At 42.8% G+C, this 22,754-nt stretch overlaps 1 protein-coding gene across 1 annotated transcript; it reads right to left on the reverse strand.

The window, feature by feature from the left end:
• Positions 1–105: 105 nt before the first annotated feature.
• On the reverse strand, positions 106–22,106 carry LOC138962088 (ras-related protein Rab-21-like). The gene is made up of 6 exons (XM_070333798.1): positions 21,752–22,106; positions 20,562–20,621; positions 16,929–17,036; positions 15,883–16,001; positions 7,662–7,750; positions 106–7,175 (listed from the first exon to the last, which is right to left on the reverse strand). The coding sequence occupies exons 1-6, from the start codon at positions 21,881–21,883 to the stop codon at positions 7,051–7,053; spliced, it is 633 nt and encodes a 210-aa protein (XP_070189899.1). The 5' UTR covers positions 21,884–22,106; the 3' UTR covers positions 106–7,050.
• Positions 22,107–22,754: the final 648 nt, after the last annotated feature.

The raw sequence follows: 22,754 nt of genomic DNA on the forward strand, positions 1-22,754 counted from the left end.
ATGTGTCCCTGCATACGCACACTCTTTCTCTCTCCCTCTGACACAAACATGCACTCTCTCTCTAACACATTCTCTCACACACGCACACACAAAATGATCTCAGCATAGCACCAAACTTCTGTTTTACTTCCGTCACAAGAAGAAAAATAGCTGGTATCACTTGCAATTGGAAACATGACCACAGCACAGGACATTGGTCACAAACACTCTTTTGTAAAACTGAGTAACCTTACAGTTTGTTCAAAATCACATTTTACTTGGGTCACTCATGTTTTGCGTATACTGTAATTTAAATATGCAACCTGAAAATCTGAAATAGTTAGATTCTTCAAGTCACTTCTACATGGTATATTTTCATAAATGTACATCATGTAAGAAATCTTGAGAGAATGAATGAGTGATGAAATCGTCTCTAGATTGCAAACTAAACCATGAATTCTTTTGATTTTCAATACAAAAAGTATCACTTAGTTGTAAAGTAAGGTTATGTGAGTGCGTGTCAGGACAAACACAAACAATAAAGGTACAATGTATGCATTTCCTGGATTACTTGGTTGGAAAGTAAGCCAATGTGAGTGTTTCTAAAAAAACAAAAACCACAAATCAATGTTTTTCCTATTCTTCAAAGATGGATTTGAATATCTCTAAACACAAAACTTGAGCCATACTTGGCCAAATCTTCATGCCTCTTAATCTTATAATAAATGACAGTTGTCAATGATAAACTAGTAAGCAAGTAAACCAAACTTGTTTGTTCTGTCTCAGATAATAATCCTGGCTGTTACAGCTGTCATAATCATTGTAGCATGTCGACATGATTACACATCTTTAAAAGCCCACTCTTTCTCGTGCAAACAAAGTTTGGCTCACCATATCAGATGTGGCCATGCTCATAACACCATCCCTCCATTTGGTCACATACAAAAAATGAACAGCCTGTGTGCTCTGTGCAGCATGGGAATTGGCTGTTGAATTATTTTCCTAAAATCCACTACTGGATCTTTGAGAATGTAATTCATAAAAAAAAAAGTTCAAATTAACCACAGAACGCAGTCAAGGTGTTGACTTTTGGTAAATGTCCAAGTGGAGGAATGGTCTTACCCCATGTAAAAGCCTGGCCAGATCTGAGATGGAGCACTGAACTGTTTTCAGGAGAAGGGAGTGTTCAATCCTGTTCATTGTGTCGATGTATAAGTCAAATTTCTTCTTCTTCTTCGTCGTTCGCTGATAAGTCAAATAATCCTGGACTGTTAACCCACAGCAAACTTGACGGTTCAATTGGGGCATTTCCACGGAAAAGGACTGCAATGGACGTTTGTCCAGGGTGGAAAAATCATTGTTAACTATAAAGGGTAGCATTTCTTGCAGTCAAAATTAAGGTGACCAATCATATTCCATTAAGCATTTTCATAACCATAATCTGTGATGCATTTTCCACCTCCTTAGATATAAAATTTAAATGGTTAGCTTTCCCCAAAAAATTAGAAAGTCGCGATGACCAAAATCTTTACCATCTCAACTCAAAGTAAATCAAATAAAAAATGCACACAAAAAGTCAACAACAACCTTTTGAATCTGGACCACTGAAAGTGATCAATACACACAACTTCCTTGTTCAGTTGACTAATTCAACAAAGCATAAATCATTGGATGAACAGGCCTTATTCAGTAATAACACTTCAGTTTCTTCCTTTCTTTATTTGGTGTTTAACGTCGTTTTCAACCGTTCAAGGTTATATCGCGACGGGGAAAAGGGGGGGGGGGGATGGGATAGAGCCACTTGTTAATTGTTTCTTGTTAATTGTTTCTTGTTCACAAAAGCACTAATCAAAAAATTGCTCCAGGGGCTTGCAACGTAGTACAATATATGACCTTACTGGGAGAATGCAAGTTTCCAGTACAAAGGACTTAACATTTCTTACATACTGCTTGACTAAAATCTTTACAAACATTGACTATATTCTATACAAGAAACACTTAACAAGGGTAAAAGGAGAAACAGAATCCGTTAGTCGCCTCTTACGACATGCTGGGGAGCATCGGGTAAATTATTCCCCCTAACCCGCGGGGGGTAACGCTTCAGTTTATAGGCATGTTTTAACACAGATTCATAGAACTATACACAGTCTCTGAAAACATATACCGGTACATATACGGGTGTTAGAAATTGTGACTCGCATGACATGCATGAACACTAATGTCAAGGTTCACCAAATAAGTTGTATAAATTGTAAACAAGGTCAAGTGTTTCAAGTTGCAATTTGCACACTAACCGCTCATTGAAAACAAATTCCTTTTAAAGAACAAACTCTGAATAAAACAATGGTTAGGTCAGCCACTCTATCAATCTTCTTCTTCTTCTTTTTCTTGTCGATCACTCAGATGGAAACGCCGGTTCTCCGCGCAAATGTTGCCGTGCGCTGTAGGTCGTCCAGACTGCCATAGAGCTTCCCTTGCACCGTGGTCGCCTCCGCCCAGATCTGGCTCCTGAGGCCATCATGTAGTGGGCAAGTCTGCAGCAGGTGTTCCGTTGTCATGCTGCCTGTTTGACAAGGGCACTGGTCTGACTGGCCAATTCTGAACTTGGTGAAAAGGTGGTGGTTCATTCGGTCTCTATCAATCAAGTAGTAGAATACAATTTTCACTGCTCCTGTGAAGGTTTCAACTTTCTTTCTTTCTTTATTTGGTGTTTAACGTCGTTTTCAACCGTTCAAGGTTATATCGCGACGGAGGGAAGGGGGGTGATGGGATAGAGCCACTTGTCAATTGTTTCTTGTTCACAAAAGCACTAATCAAAAATTTGCTCTAGGGGCTTGCAACGTAGTACAATATATTACCTTACTGGGAGAATGCAAGTTTTCAGTACAAAGGACTTAACATTTCTTACATACTGCTTGACTAAAATCTTTACAAACATTGACTATATTAAGAAACACTTAACAAGGGTAAAAGGAGAAACAGAATCCGTTAGTCGCCTCTTACGACATGCTGGGGAGCATCAGGTAAATTCTTTCTCGTCCCAACCAATATGGGACTCCCCCTAACCCGCGGGGGGCAGCTTTAACAAGTGCCACTGGCAAATGTAGAACAAACTAAACCATAGTTTTCTCTCTCGATAAAATGATGGTGAGAAAAGCAAATAGATAATCATCTTAGAACTTTGTGGACAATGCCACTTGTATCTGCAGCTCTGTGATTTTCTCTGCACTGTTCTTGATGTGTATGCTTCTTTCTAACCGTTTCCCTTGAGAAGTAAAAGAAAGAAAAAAATTACATAAATAAATGAACATACAGACATAGAGATAAAAGAAATGATCTGAAAATGAATAACTCGTAAATGAGCATGAGAAATAAATAGCAATTGAAGCAGATTTTTTCAGAGCATCTAGACTATAAGGGGCATCTCTCTATTACTAGACTCTTTACTTTCCCTACACAATACCTGCAACATTTTTCAGATTATTCAGTATTAAGTCCCAAATACACTATTACTCCTGTAAAGGCATATCATACAATAAATCAACTGTCTGTGTACTGGTTCACAAATTACATACCAGTAAATGGGGATGGTAAATTTGCAGTGTTAAAACATTAAACCACATACACTGACTATAGACTTTTCGGGCTCTAGCTCAAAACCCTAGCAGCACAATCACCACAAAACATCAGCGGATGATAAAATGAAGCTAACTACATAAAAAAAATGTTTTTTAATCTTGGGGTAAGAGCGGACTAATCTATAGAATATCTGCAGATATATCTAATCCAGAACACAGCCGGAGGCAAGATATTTTGGGCCGAGCATTACTTTGAATGGGTACATGCACTCCCATCGCCTTGGTTCCCTGTTAATGGACAATGTTCATCACAGGCTCTTTGCTAAATTAAAGGCACAGTGCTTCCCGTGTAAATAATTCTCCTCACTGTCTCAGATCTGGTCAGGCTTTTTACATGGGATAAGGCAATCCCTGCACTTTGATGCATACCAAAACTCATCACTTGGGTGCTGAAATGTCAGAATGAGAATATTTTAATGAATTAATTTGTTCAAAGCCACTAGTGTCAATCTGTAAAAAGTAATTTAATCAAAAATTCCAACGCTGCTCAGGAAGCAGTCAGGATGTTGATTTTTGGTGTGTTTCTTTCTTTCTTTATTTGGTGTTTAACGTCGTTTTCAACCACGAAGGTTATATCGCGACGGGGAAAGGGGGGGGAGATGGGATAGAGCCACTTGTTAATTGTTTCTTGTTCACAAAAGCACTAATAAAAAAATTGCTCCAGGGGCTTGCAACGTAGTACAATATATTACCTTACTGTGAGAATGGGGCGGAGATGTAGCTCAGTCGGTAGCGCGCTGGATTTGTATCCAGTTGGCCGCTGTCAGCGTGAGTTCGTCCCCACGTTCGGCGAGAGATTTATTTCTCAGAGTCAACTTTGTGTGCAGACTCTCCTCGGTGTCAGAACACCCCCGTGTGTACACGCAAGCACAAGACCAAGTGCGCACGAAAAAGATCCTGTAATCCATGTCAGAGTTCGGTGGGTTATAGAAACACGAAAATACCCAGCATGCTTCCTCCGAAAGCGGCGTATGGCTGCCTAAAACGGTCATACACGTAAAAGCCGTGGGAGTTTCAGCCCATGAACGAACAAACAAAACAAAAACTGGGAGAATGCAAGTTTCCAGTATAAAGGACTTAACATTTCTTACATACTGCTTGACTAAAATCTTTACAAAAATTGACTATATTCTATACAAGAAACACTTAACAAGAGTAAAAGGAGAAACAGAATCCGTTAGTCGCCTCTTACGACATGCTGGGGAGCATCGGGTAAATTATTCCCCCTAACCCACGGGGGGCATTTTTGGTGTGTCCATGTGGAGGGACGGTCTTATCCCACGTAAATGCCTCCGCAGATCTGAGATCGTGAGTAGAACTTTTTTCATGGGAAAGACTGTTTCTTTCACTTTCTAATAAGCATGATCAAACAACCTGCCACCAAAAACATTCTAAGAGTCTAAGGCATGGAGAAAAGTAAAGAAGAGACTTTTTCAGGGGCTGGTGTGCATGTTACTTATTACACGCAAGAGCACTCTCAAAATTGGTTCACAGAGATAATTGTGTAAGAATCACAGAGAGAAAACTACATGTACAGACAACTTATATTTTACTTTACTCGTTTGAAAATGTATCATATTTGCCCATAAGCGTCTGGCTTTACTGGTTTGAAACATTATCATATCTGTCAATTAGTGACTGTTTATTTTAACATCTCTAAAGTCTGCATGTAGTCAATCTAAATGTACAAAAAATACTCACTGCCAAATTCTGCTTGCGAGATCAATTTATTCTCACAGATCTATGAACTAAACTTACCCCTTTGCTGCTATGAAAGACAAAGGATATAAAAATGGTTTAAGGCTTAATTTTGTGAATATAATAGCATTCAACCAAGTCCCATGAAGGTGAAAGATGAGATAAAGGCCTGCAAGATAGTTCGGCCCGTTATCAGACTTGGGATTCTAAAATCTCAATTTGACTCAACTTGCTAAAAGCAGGCAAAGCTGTGGGTTTTATCCACTTTTTAGTGCTGATTTTGACCTGAAAAAATAACACACACAGATGGGGCTTTGAAATTCACAGAAAATTGTAAATTTACTTACATTTACAAATCTCATGCATTTTTCAACATATTGTTTTTAACTCAATCATGATCCTGCTATTGCTGCCTTCTTACATGTTTTGTTTAAACCCATGAGGTTTGAAACAAAGACAGAGTAAAATGTCCAAAAGCTGAATTTACTGAGAATATCTAACACGACAGCCTCCTATCTATAATGGCTAATCGGACGTGTGACCATGAAGCAAGTGAGCTACCGTAAATGATATTGAATCTGATAACATTAAGTCTGAGATGTTCAGAATGTTGACACAAGTTTTGTACATCATAGCTTGAATAGTGAGCAAATCTACTTTGGGGATAAACCAGGTTTTCTTTTCATAGATCTATACATTTCATGTATTGGATTTGGTAACACAGCCGGTATTGTTTTTATATCATTACACAATCATTAACATTTTAAAACAGAACAATCGGCTACAAAAAAACAAACCATTTGCAACTTCTGGTTTTCAAAATTGTATACATGTACTTCACATACATACCGGTATGTAATGTAATCCTCAACATTCGTTTCAGTCAAAAGCATTCAGAACTCAACACTTCACATATTTCAAGCATGCACACATTGAAAAAAGAAGGACCAAGGTATTTCATGACAAAAAGAATTGTGCTGTCATTCTCATGAGCAAGTTCAGTTTTAATTCTTCACATTCTTTACAGGTCATTGTTCTTTTAACTTTTTCTCTCTCTCTAACCTAAGTCTTCTAACTTTAGTATGCAATACAGGCTTCTGATTAAGCCATCCCAACCAAAATGTGTTGAAAAGCTATTTACCCAAAATCAAATATAGTCTTCATTTAAAATAAATAAAAAGGGCCATGTTTTGCTCTAAATATGTGCATTCTACTCTTTCTAAATTAAAGTTCCAAAACTCCCAACTTTAACCTGTCCCCATGGCCTTCCCTCAATAATTTCAGCTGATCTAGAATCAGATGTAATCGTATTATGACACTGCAGCTTGAATCTTGCCACTGAAATACCATAGCCCTTCTTTGTCGGACCAAAAGGAACCGTTCTCACACAGAAAGGTTTCAGTCTGGTTGCAGGCTCTCACAATGCAAAACACTCCGTTGCCAGGTATAACTCAGGCAGGCAAAGTTCAAGGTCGAGTCAAAACCTTAAGAAGGTTGAAACCCACAGGCAAGGTCAAATCTCAAGGGCAAAGTTAAAGTCACTCTTTTCCAACTTCTGAAGCCAGAAAACCGCAACTTTTCATGATCTTTTTTGTTTGCATTTTTTTCTTTTTGCCAGTGATCGGCCCAGCGATCCAGTGGTTAAAGTGAGCATGGTATGTTCACAGATGCTTTTCACCACCCGGTTTTTTTTCTGCTCACAAAGTTGTCTGGGGAAGTGTGAAGAAAAGCCACGCTAGCCGCAGCATCCTCCTGTCTTTGCTTGCTGCTGTTGGTCGTCGTCCACAACCACCACATTACGTCGGTTGCTCCCTGTGCGTCCCCCCCGACCCATTGTCCCGTCTGATTTTTCTATCATACCTGTTGGAAAGAATATAAATTTACACGAATCCGCTGCTGGTGAAGATTAGGCAACTGGACGACAATGATTAATCATAAAGTAATTAATTATATAGTATAATCTGTTTCTGTGAACTAAGCTGCATTTGGGCAACAAGATGATACTGATTGCTGTAAAACATTCTGTTGGAAGTTGTTTTAGTTGTTTTGCAAAGAAACAAAGGAGATTAAAACCAGCTATAGAGGATATTCTCGTTGTGTTCAGTAACTGTTCTTATTGGTCTAAAAGACCAGTACCAAAACTTAAAATCACATTGATTTTAATTCAAAGCAAAAGTCTGCATAATTTTACAACTGGACAATTCATGCCAAACCCTGCAATTTCATTAACATCTGGGGCGACATTACCTAGAATATGAGAATAGAGTAAGGAATACTACTGTTCTTTATTTCAAAACAAACTTTGGGTACTTAAAAAGAAAACACACACAACTGAACTGCACATACCTTTACTCAAATCTAGAAATAGTTCCTCTATGCCCCTGTTCAGCTTCGCGGATGAGTGAAAGTGCTTGGCATTGACTGACGCTGCGTACCTGTGGACATGAGAAAGAAATAACTTGAGTAAGTAATTCAACCAAGCAAAACAACTATTTGTGGTACTTCAATCAATACCTGTTTATCTTATCTGACCAACCCACAAATTTGCTAGTGACACTTGTATCATCACTGAGGTAAATGGACATACTGAAGGCCATTAGCATACAGGCATGGGAATTGAAAAAAGTAAAAAAGGCTGAAAATGTGTATAAAATATCGAAGTCGACGGCGCAAAGCCCCTAGCCTTATTAGGGGGGGTCCAGGGGCATCGCCCCCTTGAAAAAACTTTCTCCAAAGAAGCCAAATTGTGCAATTTGTTGACATCTGAGCTCAATATTTGCCATTAAATTCAGTTTTCAGAACCATTTTTGCCTCCCCCATTTTTTTTTTACACACGTATTTGCTTTTTCTGTGGAACAAAAAATAATTTTGGCGGAAATTTGCCTTTCGGCGGACAATTCCCATGCCTGAGCATACCAGTGGCTTTTAAACTCTTTGATGTAAACGAATGGAAAATTTCCTAAATAAATTATCATTTAATTAATATACTTACCCGAATCACATTAGCATTGAGTCACCTGAGATGCTTATCACTGAAAAACGCTTACCCGGCTAAAGAATTTAAAGGGAAGCAACCCCATCACCAAAACGAAAGTGAAAGTAGCTTTGGTAATGGGCCAGTACACCGGGAGTTACCTCCCATACGGGTGTATGCCACGTCACTTCCTCTAGGAACACGTGCCTATTATCATACGGCTTTAAAAAATCTTAAAACCATAAGCGGGGCAGGTGGGAGGGAATACAGTATGTGATTCGGGTAAGTATATTAATTAAATGATAATTTATTTAGGAAATTTTCCATTTAATATCATATTCTTACTCCGAATCACATTAGCAGATAACATCAACAAGGCGGTGGGCTAGAAATGAATCAAAACTCACCATCAAGTTCTGGACAGGAACTGGCCTGCTGCTATGAGCGCTGGAAGGCCTCTGGAGCCATCCTGTCGAAGAGCTGTGACGTCCCGAAGATAAAAGTTTATGAAAACATCTTCGGAACGCCAATACGCAGTTGTCAGCACCTCCTCTAGACGTCTGGAGCGCAGAACTGCCAGAGAGGATGCCCACGCCCTCGTCTCATGGGCTCGGGCCGAGTCAAGTGGCAAGGAGGGCATAACCCCCCCCCTCTTTGTGCGCCTCCACTCATAAGCCTGCTTGATGAGCGAGGACACCCACCGGGCCAACGTTACCTTCGACAAATCTTTCTCGCGCCTAGTAAGGAGAGAGATAAACAACAACTTCTGAGAACTAGACCGAATCGGCTGAGTCCGGGCTAAGTACAGACGAAGTGCCCTCACAGGGCAATTGACCGAATCGGGGTCACCCGGGGCCAACGCGCTGGTCAGAGCCTTAACTCTAACCAGCGGAGAGGCCTGCCCCGGAGACTGATTCTTGGCCAGGAAATCAGGCCGGAAACGCAAAGATGCGGAACCGTCCGGCTCAAAGGAGATATCTCCAGGCTGACCCGACAGGGCGTGGACCTCGCTACCCCGTCGGGCCGTAGCCAACAAAAGGAGAAACAGCGCTTTGCGAGTGACATTGAACAGACTGGCCTCGCTTAAAGGCTCAAAATCCGCAGAACGAAGGAATTCCAGGATTAAAAACAAGTCCCACTTGGGAGCGGGCAAACGAGCTTTAGCTTCCTTAAGAGCAGCCCCTTTAATGACTGCAGCTATAACGCCCCCGACTCGAACAGAACGACCAATCTGCTGAAGAGTCGCCGAGATAGCGGAGCGCCGGACCCTCAACGAGGAGACTGAGGCGCCCTGTGAAGACATGAAAGAGAGGTGGTTAGCGACCTGAATAGAGCGCGGAGCCACCGAACTCACCCCTCTAGCTGAACACCAGGCAGTCCATGCCTTCCAGTGGGAAGCATAAACTGAAGAGGTGGACGCTCTATGCGAGCGAGCCACCAAGTCCAGAGTCAAAGACGACGCCCCAGAGCGCTTCAGCGAGTCCCGAACAACTTCCACACGTGAAGCTTCAGAAGACTGGGCTCCTCGTGTGGAATGCCTGTTCGGGGCTGCACTAGTTCCCCTCGCACGAGTGCGAGAGGAATGGGGGGCCCTTGGGCAAGCCGAAGAAGATCTGGAAACCAGACCTGCGACGGCCACAGAGGAGCGACCAGAAGAAGAAGGGCCGGCTCCTCCATCTCCGCTTTCCGGATTACTCGGCTGAGTAACGGAAAGGGAGGAGTCTGAAGATCTGTATGTGCCCCCCAACCCTCCCTGGACGCATCTGTAAAGAGGTCCAGGTCGGGGAGGGGCACGACGATCGGAACACCTCTGCAGACCCACTCCGTGTGCAACCACGGAAGGGTCGCAGACTGGAACCATCCCTGCAAAGGGCTGAGGGCGTCCCAGTCCACCAGAGGAGAGTCCACAAACGGCTTCAGCGCGAACTGAAGCGGACATTTGTGGACCCGGCCCAGTGAAACCAGAAGAGCCATAGACTCCATCTGCCCCAAGATGGAGGCGAGCGAGCGGATGGAAGCCATCAGGAGAGGTAAAGTGGAGCGAATCTGAGCTTGGAGCTTGTCCACCCTTCTCTGAGAAGGCTGGACAGTCCAAGCGACCGTGTCGAAAGACATCCCCAGATAAGTGAATGTCTGTGACGGGGTCAGCTCCGACTTTACCCGGTTGATCGAGAACCCCAACCAGTTGGATTCTCGAAGAACCGTCAGGGTATCCTGCGAACAGCCGCTCTGGGACTGGTTCATGATGAGCCAGTCGTCCAGATAAGCCCGCAGACGGATACCCTGGGACCTCACCAGTGCACAGACCTGTCTCACCACCATGGTAAAAAACCCACAGTGCGAGAGACAGCCCGAAAGGGAGTGCGCGAAACTGGTAGATCTGATCTCCCCACCGGAAATGAAGCCATTTCTGGTCGGTCGGATGCATAAGAATGTGAAAGTATGCGTCCGTGAGATCGATCGAGGTCACCCAGTCTCCTGGGCGGAGAGAGTCTCGGACAGAGGCTGGCGTCTCCATCTTGAATTTTATCTCCCTCAAAAAAGTATTGAGGAGAGATAAATCCAACACGGGACGCCATCCTCCTGATGCTTTGGGAACAGCGACCAGACGCCCGTAAAATCCCAGGGAGCTGTGGACCCGAACTCTCTCCACCGCGCCCTTCTGCTCCAGGGAGGCAATTTCCGACTGCAAGACGGAACGTGCTTCCTGCGAGAAGGGGGGCTTGAACCGCGGAGGCACTCGGGTAAGAGGCGCCTTTTCCTCCCGCCAGAGTAGACGGAAGCCCGAACTCACCACTCCCACAATCCATTGGCTGTCTACTACCGACATCCAACGAGAAAGTGCCCGGGAGGGGCCTCCCGCCATCACCAAGGTGGAGGGCGGGAGGGAGGTGAGATCGGGAGCGCTTCATTGGGGGTGTGGCTTACTTCCAGAGCCGCCACGCCCCCTCCCCGATGCCGTCCTCTTCTTCCCACCACGAGCGGCCGGCGAAGCCTGCCGCTTCTGAGCTGGCTTGGGGTTAGACGATGTCTGAGCCTGCTTCTGTTTAGAAGGCTGAGACTGTTTCACCCCCTTCAGAGTGTAGTCAAGGAACTGACTGTCCTTGTTTGACTGAATCTCCTTCTGTCTGGCATCCAGTGCCAGCGGACAGAAGAGAGACTCCTCTGAGACCGGGGAGACTCTCAAGGTCTCCCTAGTAGCCAGCTCCGTGAATTGGGACTGCGAGAGGAAGAGATCCCTCCTGCAGAGTACCGCTTGGGTGTACTGCAGGGAGGAAAGACGCAATTGTTCCTCATTGACCTTGGCCAATGCGGTCAAAAGCGCAGAGACATCGTCCGCATTCTGTTCTTCACTGAGAGTGAAAGGAACTAGCGAATCGGTCAATGCCCGAGACAGAGCCCGAACGAGAGTCTCCGCAATGGAGGACAGTTCGATCTGCCGACGTCCAACCTCCTCAGCAGAGAGGAGGGAAGCCTCGGAAACCGGCAAAACCGAATCACGCTTGATCGGTTTAGTCAGAAGAGGCAGCAATTCCCGGGAAACCGGAAGGGTAGCCCTAGGGAGTGCAAAAGACGCCAGCCAATTCTGGCTCTGATTGGGCATGCCAAGCTTCCTATTGGCCGTAGGCACGAAGGAAGAGGCTTGGGCAGCTGAAGCCACCCACTGCTGAGCTGATTCCGGAACTGGACCAAAAGGAAGCAGTAACGGAACAGGCACTGGCCGAATACCACTCCCCGCATGTGCTGGACGAACCAGTGAATGCGAAAGTTGGTAAGCCACTGACGGAGACTCGGCGAACCGGAAGGAAGAAACATCCTCCTGTGCCGGCCGGAAGTCCGCCATGGCAGAAGGAACGAATGATGCGGAAGAGTCCGCAGCCACCACCCCTTCAGGAAAATAACGAGACGTTACTTCCGCCGCGACGTCAAGAACAGACTTGAGCTTCGACGGAAACACGCCCCGCGACTCCTCGCTGACCACTGATGGAGCATCAGAATAGTCACACGTGGAACCATGACCGAAGTCACCAGTTCCGGAAGCAGAAGCATGCCCTGGCAAACCGGAAACCGGAAAAGCCTGAGCACTAACGTCATCCTGCCGCCCAAAACCCTGTGAAGGTAAAGGGTAAGCAGGACGACCATCCGCAAAAACCGGAGCTGCATGAGCTGACGTCACTCCCCCGACTGAGTGGAGTGATGCCTGCTCAAGCCTAGGCGCTTGAAAGCCGGAAGGCGCACGCTGTAATCCACTATCTGGTATCCGGAAGGAACCACCAGAAGAGGAAGAAGCGTTTCCGGCCGAAACCGGAAGTGTAGTCAACGGAACCGCAAAATGCGGAAGTGAAGACTGCACTGGTTGACTTCGCGATCCGGAAGGACCGGAAGTCAGTGAATACTCCATCCTGCCGCGACCGCCGTAGCGTGCCGGAGCGGACGGATCATCACTTCCGGCAAGTGCCGGAAATGCGGCAGTCGAAACCGACTGCCGCCGCTGTTCGAACAAGTCCGGGGCCTCGTAGGTTATCGCCGGAAATGAAAGATCAGCAAGGTATCGGTCGTGACCCGATGCGAAAGAGCTGTCCCCCGAAGGAGAACGTCCAGGCGCCTCACGAGGGCTATCGGACCAGCTCTGCTTACCAACCGACGCTGAAGAGGGAGGACGCTGCTCCAAGCCGGAAGTGGAGGACAAAGACACGGAAGCCAATGCCCGGACGTCACTGCCAGATGCCGGAAACGCCGAACTGCTGGCGACGGAACGCTGAAAATCTGCCTGCACCAAGCTGCGGATTTCTGGAACCAGTGACTTTAACAGAGAGGAAACCAACGCACCTTGTCCAGGTGCTAACAAAGAAGACGAAGTCTCCGATGTAGAGACAGGTGCAGAAGTAACAGTAGCGCTAGGCGCCGCAAAAGAAGCAGAAGTAGTAACAGCGCTAGGCGCCGAAATTGGTACAGCCAACAAAGTGTTACGCTCTTGGTCTGTAACAAGTAACGTTGCTTTGGAAGAGGAAGACTTAGCCTTAATTTTCCCCTTGGGGTCCGACTTGCCACGGCGCTTGTCTGAATCAGACATGTTGACAACAACACGTGGCAACGCGAAAAAATTTACTGAAACATAAGTCTAAACGACTGGAAAATTCAGTAAACACACGCACTAATGCGTTAACAAAATACTATAGCTAAACTTGCCCCACAAGCAGAGGCACGGAGAGCTACAAACAAAGTCACACGAGCTAGAAAACTAACTCACACAACAAAATGGCGACACGCAAGACACTGACACAAACGTCAACAACACGTGGCAAAGTAAAAAGATTTACTGAAACGTAAGTCAAAACGACTGAAAACACAGTAAACACACACGCTTACGCGTCAACAAAATACTAAAGCTACACTTGCCCAAACAGAAAGAGGGCACGCAGAGCTACTAGCAAAGTCACACGAGTTAGCTAACTAACTCACACAACAAAATGGCGAAACACGCAAGTCACTGACACACAAGTCCGTAAAAAACGGACAACGTACAGTAACGAAACAGCGCAAACAACCAACAACAAACGGGAACGAGCTCACCAAACTGTAGGCAAGGCGAGCAGACAAGCTGGGTAACGTGGCCGGCGGGTGTCACTCAAACACACAAGGTCAGCCACAGAGCGTCAAAAAGTGAACCGTCCTCTCCGAGGTGAAAAAGACGTAAGAATAATAGGCACGTGTTCCTAGAGGAAGTGACGTGGCATACACCCGTATGGGAGGTAACTCCCGGTGTACTGGCCCATTACCAAAGCTACTTTCACTTTCGTTTTGGTGATGGGGTTGCTTCCCTTTAAATTCTTTAGCCGGGTAAGCGTTTTTCAGTGATAAGCATCTCAGGTGACTCAATGCTAATGTGATTCGGAGTAAGAATATGATATTAAATTGTCCTTACATGGCTTACTTGTAATGAACTAAATGTCCCTGGGAATGCTCAATATCGCCCCCAAACAATAGCCCTTTTTTGGCTCACGTAAGTGTAGCCTATGCGATCGTAACTTTGTCTGTCTGTGCGTGCGTGCGTGCGTGCGTGCGTCTGTGCGTGTGTATGTCTGTGGTAGAAACTCTAACATTTGAAGACGTCACATTACATTGACGTCACATTATGACGTAAGAGGGTTAGACGTCACGCGAAGGAAGTACTGACAGTCTCGGTCATTATTATTTTGAGCGCGCCGAGACTAGTTGGCAGTCGTGTCCTTGTAAGTAGGCTACATGCAGACAGACAGATCTAGATCTAGTGTCTCGCTTTCTTGCACAGTTTCACCTATGCTCTTTCTTTCTGTGTGTGTGTGTGTGTGTGTGTGTGTGTGTGTGTGTGTGTGTGTGTGTGTGTGTGTGTGTGTGTGTGTGTGTGTGTGTGTGTGTGTGTGTGTGTGTGTGTGTGTGTGTGTTACTGTTTGTCGATTTCTTACGTGAGCCTTGATGGCTTCGCCTCTTGTTTTTTTTTTTTTTCTTCTTTTTTTTTTTGACCTCAGTTGCATGCAGGATGCTTCAACCCATATTTTTTGCCCGATTTTTTTTTTTGTTTTTGGTTTTTTTGTTAAGGCGGGGAACATCCTTTTTCCTTGGTCTTTTTTGTATAACATAATCAACTTTATATTATACAAAACATAAACTTCTGTCTGATGTTAAACTCTAATTCCAATAAAATACGTAAGTCTAACTTCTTCCCATACTTAAATTTTCCTATGGTCATTTTTGTTATCAAAATACAATAATTTATAAAATAAATTTGATCGTTTTTAAAATTTTCATTCCAAAAACCAAATAATATATCTGTTTCATTCAAAGTTATATTATAATAAATTTGCTTATAAATAAAGTCTTTACATAGTTTCCAAACGTTCCTCACCTCTTGACAATGAAAAAAGAAGTGCTCAAGTGTATCCAGTTCATTACAAACTTCACAATTATTAGTTTGACATAAACCCATCTTGTTTAGTAAAATATTTGTTGGGTAAATTCTGTGTAAAATTTTCCAATGAAGCAGACGCAGTCGTTCTTCTTTTGTACAGTTAACAGCTAACAGCCAGTGTCTTGATTCCAGAACAACTTTATGCTTTCTTTGCCAAAAAGAACAAGCGCTCGGAGTTTGTAACCCCAAACCCCAAACATAGCCCTGTTTTTCACAAGGTTCAACAGTCCCTGCCAGACACTATCTCACCTAATTCTTCTTTCAAAACAATTTATCCCCCATAATACAAAGATTATTTCCTTCTGGTCCTCCATGCTTCTTGTTGGTTCACATCTTTAGAAACATACTAATTCGACGTCATCACGGGATTTTGGCATAACTTATTTTTGACAGCTTTTCAGCAGAATAGGCTAAAAAAGGGGAATGTTTATTTTTATAATGAAATAGTGTTTATATTTGTAACTAGTATGGATACAAAAATAAAAGAATCGAGTTACGCCAAAATTCCAGGACGACGACGAATTATATCCTGTGAGAGAGATGAAAACTGGTACATACTACATTTTACCACAACTACAAACACATCAACCAAACAGAAATTGACCAGTTTTATCTCTATCAGCCATAAAAATGGAGCAACTTACGCCTCTGCTTCTTGCACAGGGACATGCCTGTCTTTTTCCAAGTCTGTTTTGTTGCCCACGATACACAGTGTGACGTCTTGTCCCAGCATCCGCCGCAACTCCCGCACCCAGTTCTTCACCTGCAAGGAAGCCACAAGTATGCCAGTGTTACTGCTCTCTTTCTCATTTTACAGAATACAGAATCTTTAATTGCCTAAGGTTGACAATATATTTGCCTTCACATTGCGGTTAAGAAACATTCACTCCAGCCAAGCACACCAAACACACGCATCTATACAAACTGATCAACCACATCAATTTGAATACGATACTGGACAGAAATTAACAAATACATACACTAAATACTCTCTAAAAGCTTCCTCACCTCATATCTGACAAACACACACACACACGCGCGTGCGCGCACACGCAAAATAAAAGATCAAACACTTGTACTTTAACATTGCTGCCTCGTGCATACTTCACAATGTAAAAGAAATCACAGTCGCAATCACAACCACGATCCTTTTCTTCAAAGTTAATTGAACCCAGCAGATTTTTCTGACATACTCCCCTTGTCCACTTGACTTCATCTTTCGTCTCTTCTCTTTTATGTTCATCGGCGGAAACTCCCACATACATTCGTGTTTATACATGATTAGGGTTTTAGACTTTTACGCCTACGACCGTTCCCCCCCCCCCCCCCCCCCCCCAGCATTTAGGCAGCCATGCTCCTTTTGAGGAGCATACATGATTTTTCTTTTCGTGTTTCTAAAACCACCAAACTCTCGACATGCATAACAGGATTTTTTCTGTGCATACTTGGTCTTACGCTTGCATGTACACACAAAAGACACTAGCAGCTCTACCCATTTGTTGACCTGGGAGATTGAAAAGATCTTCACCCTTTTATCATACCAAAATTTGATCAATTCCTTGTGAAATAAATGTATCATTTGACTTCAATCAGCGTACACTAGTAATAGATTGGCGGATCAATAATGCAGTGGGGCACTTCACTGATTGTCATTGTCCGCTGAAAAGGTCGGTCATCTCACTCTACTCACCTTTTGAAAGGAGTCTTCATCTGTGATATCGTAGACTAGGATGGCTCCGTTGCTGTCCCTGTAGTAGATAGGCCCTAAGGCGTGAAACCGCTCCTGCCCTGCTGTGTCCTGTTTGTGATGAAAACAAATGTGATATTACATTACATAATTAAAGAAGTAAGGCATTAATAATTACATTTTTTTGGGGCGGGGATGTAGCTCAGTCGGTAGCGCGCTGGATTTGTATCCAGTTGGCCGCTGTCAGCATGAGTACGTCCCCACGTTCGGCGAGAGATTTATTTCTCAGAGTCAACTTTGTGTGCAGACTCTCCTCGGTGTCCGAACACCCCCGTGTGTACATGCAAGCACAAGACCAAGTGCACACGAAAAAGATCCTGTAATCCATGTCAGAGTTCGGTGGGTTATAGAAACACGAAAATACCCAGCATGCTTCCTCCGAAAGCGGCGTATGGCTGCCTAAATGGCGGGGTAAAAACGGTCATACACGTAAAATTCCACTCGTGCAAACCACGAGTGCACGTGGGAGTTTCAGCCCACGAACGCAGAAGAAGAAGATTACATTTTTTTAAAAACACAAGAACTTCTAATCTCAATCCCTGTAACTTGTAAGATGATGTTTTGTTAGATTTTCTACTCGAACGTGAAAAATGTCTAAAAATTCATTTCCATTTTAACACATCCCCCTCTTTAGCGTTTTCCTATCTCCTCAGCCTTACGAAAATGACAAAGTGCACAATAAATGATCATAATATAAATATTAAATAAACACAAAGGGACAAAGGTTAACTGCCTATGACTAAATCAATGTTACCTGAGAAATCTTTACTGCATTCAAACAACGCACAAGACGTGTTAATAAGCATCATCTATACTTCTTGCTTAAAATACACCAGGGGTGTTCATGCAAATTATACCGCATCATATAACATTCGCAGTGGCTACACTTATGCCGCCCGTAACTTTTCCCTTCTTTGCTTTGATTACGCCACAAAGCATTTCCCCGCCAGGGCCGCGCTCTACTTCCGGTTTGATCCGGTTTGGGCGGCCATTTTAAAGCGTGGGTCGAGTGAGGACAGACGTGTTCAACAGTTTATTAGTAGGCTTAGTGGTTGTGCGTATGCAGGCCGGTTAACTTTAGTCATGGATAGCGGACTTCACAGCGAAGCAGTTTTGACAGTAGGAAGTACGTTCGAGTACTTCAACAGGTTGCAAAAAGTTATCTCGGACTTGAAACGAACGCGTTCGTCCAGCTCTACGTTCGGTCGTCGCGAACCCTACAGGTGCAGCGCAAACGAGCCCCCAGAAAGACTTTCAACGAAGCATTGCAGTTTGGCGAGTTGGACTATGCCTGCATCAATGGAGGACGAAACCATCTGATGCAAACAAACAACCACTACATTTTCCCTCCAATTAACCTGTACGCATAGTACACATACGGGGAAAATATAACCCAACATTTAGTACAGTACATCCTAGTACACACCATGGAGGAAATTCGGTAATCTTGAACTTTAGCGTGTTAAATTCATAGCTCAGAATCCAGAGGCATTTAAGTCTCCAAATTTGTAGAACCTGCACTTGTAATCATAACCAGACCTGTTTACCCTAAACCTGAGGCAAGAGTACTTTTTCAAAAAGTTGAGTGTATTTTTCAAAAAGTTGGTGTACTTTGCAAGCAAAGCCATATGGGCTAGGGAAAATGTACGCGTGGGTGCAACCGTGTTTGTGTAAGAATAGCATGTCTTGTGAACATCTTCAGAATTTAACTCCTTCCGATACAACAGGGATAAAACAATTTTATTTACCTGTCAGTTTATAACATTATAACCAGTGTCTTCCAAGCAGATTGATAATGAAAAGATGAAGTTCGTGAAATAACATCTGCGGTTGACAGTGGCAAGTTCATTTTTACAATCATCTCAGAAAACATTGCTTCAGCACGGACTACAGCCTTTTCTTCTGGCAGGATTTGCTTTGCGGGAATGAACTTCATAATTCCTTGGCAGCTTTCAGCGGATTTGCAGCAACCTTGTCCATGTGAGTTTTGGAACTGCGGTGTCGTTCGATGTCATATTTCCCAGCATGGGCAACGGAGAAATCTGATTTACAATACTTGCAGTGTGCATGACTTTTTCCCATAGTAGACTCCACAATTCCTGGCTCTTTCTTATATTTCTCCAAGAAAATCTGCTGCTTCTGCTGTTTAGACTTGGTACAGTCATCCGAAACTGGCACATTTTACCGCTTCATTTTCCCACGATTGTCCTGACGATCGCTTGTGCCAACAACTGAACAAGGTTTCCACAGCTGAAGACTCGCTGTCATGGTTATCTCCCTTCAACCGAAACCGGTATCAGTTGTACCATCCCGTAATCAGCACACCAACACCGGAAAACCTATTCTAGACTTGTTCTTATGCGTATTTTGTGCGTGTGTCGCGTATTTGCGTACTGATAATAATTTGGCGTACAAAATACGCCCAAATCGTACTGGTAAACAGGTCTGCATAACAAGTCATTTTAGATCCCTTTGAAGTTACGGAATGAACTCCGGTGAACTGTACGAATGCATTTTGTTTACATGGGTCAAAGAAGGAATTATCCGTATGATCAGACAAGGGAGACAACTCTTTCGTGTAAATGATGTCCCATGGTTGACAACGTACGCCATTTTCGGTGCATTTTTGTCGATTGAACAACCAAATTAATTAATTATGCTTAAGTTTGAAGCTCAATCCGTCAATTAATTTCACGACAAATGTTCTTTGGCTTGCTTACATGGACTTGTATCAAAAATAAGTAAAGAATGTCACTGGATTCTGAGCTATGAATTTAACACGCTAAAGTTCAAGATTACCGGAAATTCCACCACAAATCATACACAAATGATTCAATCCTTGTTTGCAGAAACAAATTAACGGGATGGGTTGAACAAACAACTACTTCACTCCCCACATTCACCTGTACCATTAGTACAGATAATTCCAAAAATACGGAATAAACCCGTTAAAGGAACAGTGAAATCTATAATCACTGAGCCTCATATAAGCCTCAATCACTGAGAGGATATCTGGAAAATCAACCACCAGTACATACAAGTATGTCCTAACAAGGGACATGAATAATAGTGAGCGTGTTACGACAGTAAAATGGTGTCATGTCGTAACTAGAGAATGTCCGGGTAGGATCACGCTGCGCCGTAATCAAAGTCTGGCCAAGTGACTCTACGACTCGTGGAAAAGGTGTAACCGAAGCCTGCAGTGAGCGGGTTACGACAGTAAAATGACGTCATGCCGTAACTATAGAATTTCTGAGTCGAATTACGACTTGAAAAAGGCATAACAGTAGCCCCTACCTATAACATTATTCACCATGTGCAAGTCATGTAAGAAAAACACAGTGAAATGTAATAACACTAACAGGTATACAGCATAAATAATGGATGATTTAAATTTTAATTAAGTTTAACAAACCATGCAATGTCAATCAATGATCAACTAATACAGTGATAGTGTACTAGTGGTATTCAAAAGCATGATATTGATATTAATTGATAAATCAAAGAAAATCTACATGTATTTTAAACAAATTATGCTTTTAAATGAACAACAACAAAAATGTGAAACAAACTCACCCATATTGCCAAATTGACTCGCTTGCCACCAACATTCAATTTTTTGTTCAAGAAAGAAGCCTGTAAAACCACAAAACCAAATTCATAAGCGTTTAATAAAGAAATGACCATGCACACATGCATACATTGTATCTTGTATAGTATTTAGAAGTATACAGCATCAAGTTTTACTTTTACTTTTTAGCATGCAAATATTGTATAGTCAACTTGCAAATTTGACGAATTCTGCCCTCAGAAATCCCATGTTACTAATGCATGCAGTGTTGATCTGAGCCTCAGAGGAGAACAGGTAGACTGGACCTGGGTTAAAAATATGTACGAGTCCAAATGTCCTGGCTTTTTCTGATTGATAAAAAAATGAAAAAAATTCTGAAGACCTCTTACAATGCCAAAACTATTGGACGGTCAAATTGCCATGGGTCAGCAATATCCCGATTTAGCTCCATGTGATGGTTAGGTTCACTGTCGCACTTAGTAACTTAATCACAAATGTTCGCTTTTATTATGACATTGACAATCACTTAATTCAGACAATGACATGAAATCCAAATGGCTATAATTTCAGGATAATGCAGACTGAGGAAAGTAGGTGCACTTGGCCTGTCATGTGTGCAGCCCCTACATACCTGTATGTGCCACAGCTTTATAACTTTCTCACTTGTGGCAGTTTCCAGAATTGACCACATGGAACTTGAAACTGAAAGTGTGCCACATACTCAGATCCACAGAACGATTTTTTTTTTAAGAGAAAAGGTTTGTTTTCTATCAGTTCCACTGGGCTTATTTTGGAACATGCGTTGACTCCCTTCAAATTGCTGTCAGTGTCAGAACTTTTGTATCAATATCAGTAACTATAATAAGTGTCACTGTCAGTGTCGCAATCTCACGAAACATCACTTCACACCATGACACGTAGTTTGTAACAGTATTATATCAATACTAATTTCCTTCAACTGTGACACCCTCAGGCAATTAACTCCGGTATCACCCTTCCATTAAGTTTGGTTATAAATACTGTAATACTAATAGGCTCTACTAGCTGATGAATATTTGACACTGCGACTAAGCTACCTTGTGTGAAGTAAACGTGCCAGCAAAGGAATGAACAGTTTTACACTCATCCTAACAGATGACATTGCACTTCGTAAATATAAGGTTTTAACACAACCTTTCCAGTCGGTAAGTTTTACCTGTAACGTCGTTATATGTTTGTCGTTGAACTTATTTTCAACATATCGCAGTACCAGCGATGTTTTCCCAACACATCCTTCTCCAAGCAAAACAACTTTGAAGTTGTACTTCCGCCCCCCTGCTTCAGCCATTTCGACTCAGTCCACGCACTTCAATAACGTTTGAGCAGAAAAGTGACACAAATTAATGTCACACTTAATAGTTTACACACAATAGCGATCAAGAGGACTACATCATACAATGTTGAAACCCTGTCGCAATTTTTCTCCGGCGGAACGAAAATGGCCTCCGATTGTAAACGTCATGGGTCACGAGGGCGTGATTTCTGAATAAACAAACCCTCATAAAGTGTGAAAACAAAATCCACAATTATTTCAGACTGAAAGAATTGCCTTAAAATAACCGCTTCTTTTCAGACTTATCAACAATTATTACTTTTTCTGAGTGAAACATTTATATTCTGCTTTTGCCACAAGCTTGTAAAAATTGTGGAACGCCAGACAAATTTGATTTGGAAAAGTAGACTAGTTACTTGGATTCAGAAACTTATAAATCAAATAATTATGGCGATCTATCGTATTTAAGATGTGTTGCAATGTTTCTGTTTCTGTCTCCACTATTGAGAAATGTTACAAGTTCAGTATAGTTTTGTGATTGGCACTTCAATCATAAAACTTTGATAAAGTTTTTCATAATTTTTATTGTATGAGTTCAACTTGAAAGATGATGATGTTAGGATTCGAGTCAGATTTTTGTGTTCTGTTGGGTTTATTTTTTAGTGAGAGATGGCGAATACAACTATATGCAACTAGACTTGCAAAGGTTCCCAAATCCCTTGGCTCATGCAGTCTTGGTATGCCTATATTTAGAAATGAGAAAAACGAAGTTGAGTTATCAGGGCATCAAAGAAATCACAGTTGATTTGCGGAAGAAAAAAAAGAGGCAGTTCTAAGAACAAATTGAGGATCTTCAAACCACAATACAGTGATAAGTAATGCACTG

Source organism: Littorina saxatilis, linkage group LG3, assembly GCF_037325665.1.
Source record: "Littorina saxatilis isolate snail1 linkage group LG3, US_GU_Lsax_2.0, whole genome shotgun sequence".
Classification (NCBI taxonomy): Eukaryota; Metazoa; Mollusca; class Gastropoda; order Littorinimorpha; family Littorinidae; genus Littorina; species Littorina saxatilis.

What these genes read in the sequence shown, in the direction of transcription:
- LOC138962088 (XM_070333798.1), bottom strand. Translation starts at nt 21,883, where the DNA reads ATGGCTGAAGCAGGGGGGCGGAAGTACAACTTCAAAGTTGTTTTGCTT. An exon ending in GAGTCAATTTGGCAATATGG is followed by an intron (nt 17,037 to 20,561) that starts GTGAGTTTGTTT and finishes CATCACAAACAG; the next exon opens with GACACAGCAGGGCAGGAGCG. An exon ending in ATGAAGACTCCTTTCAAAAG is followed by an intron (nt 16,002 to 16,928) that starts GTGAGTAGAGTG and finishes GCTTCCTTGCAG; the next exon opens with GTGAAGAACTGGGTGCGGGA.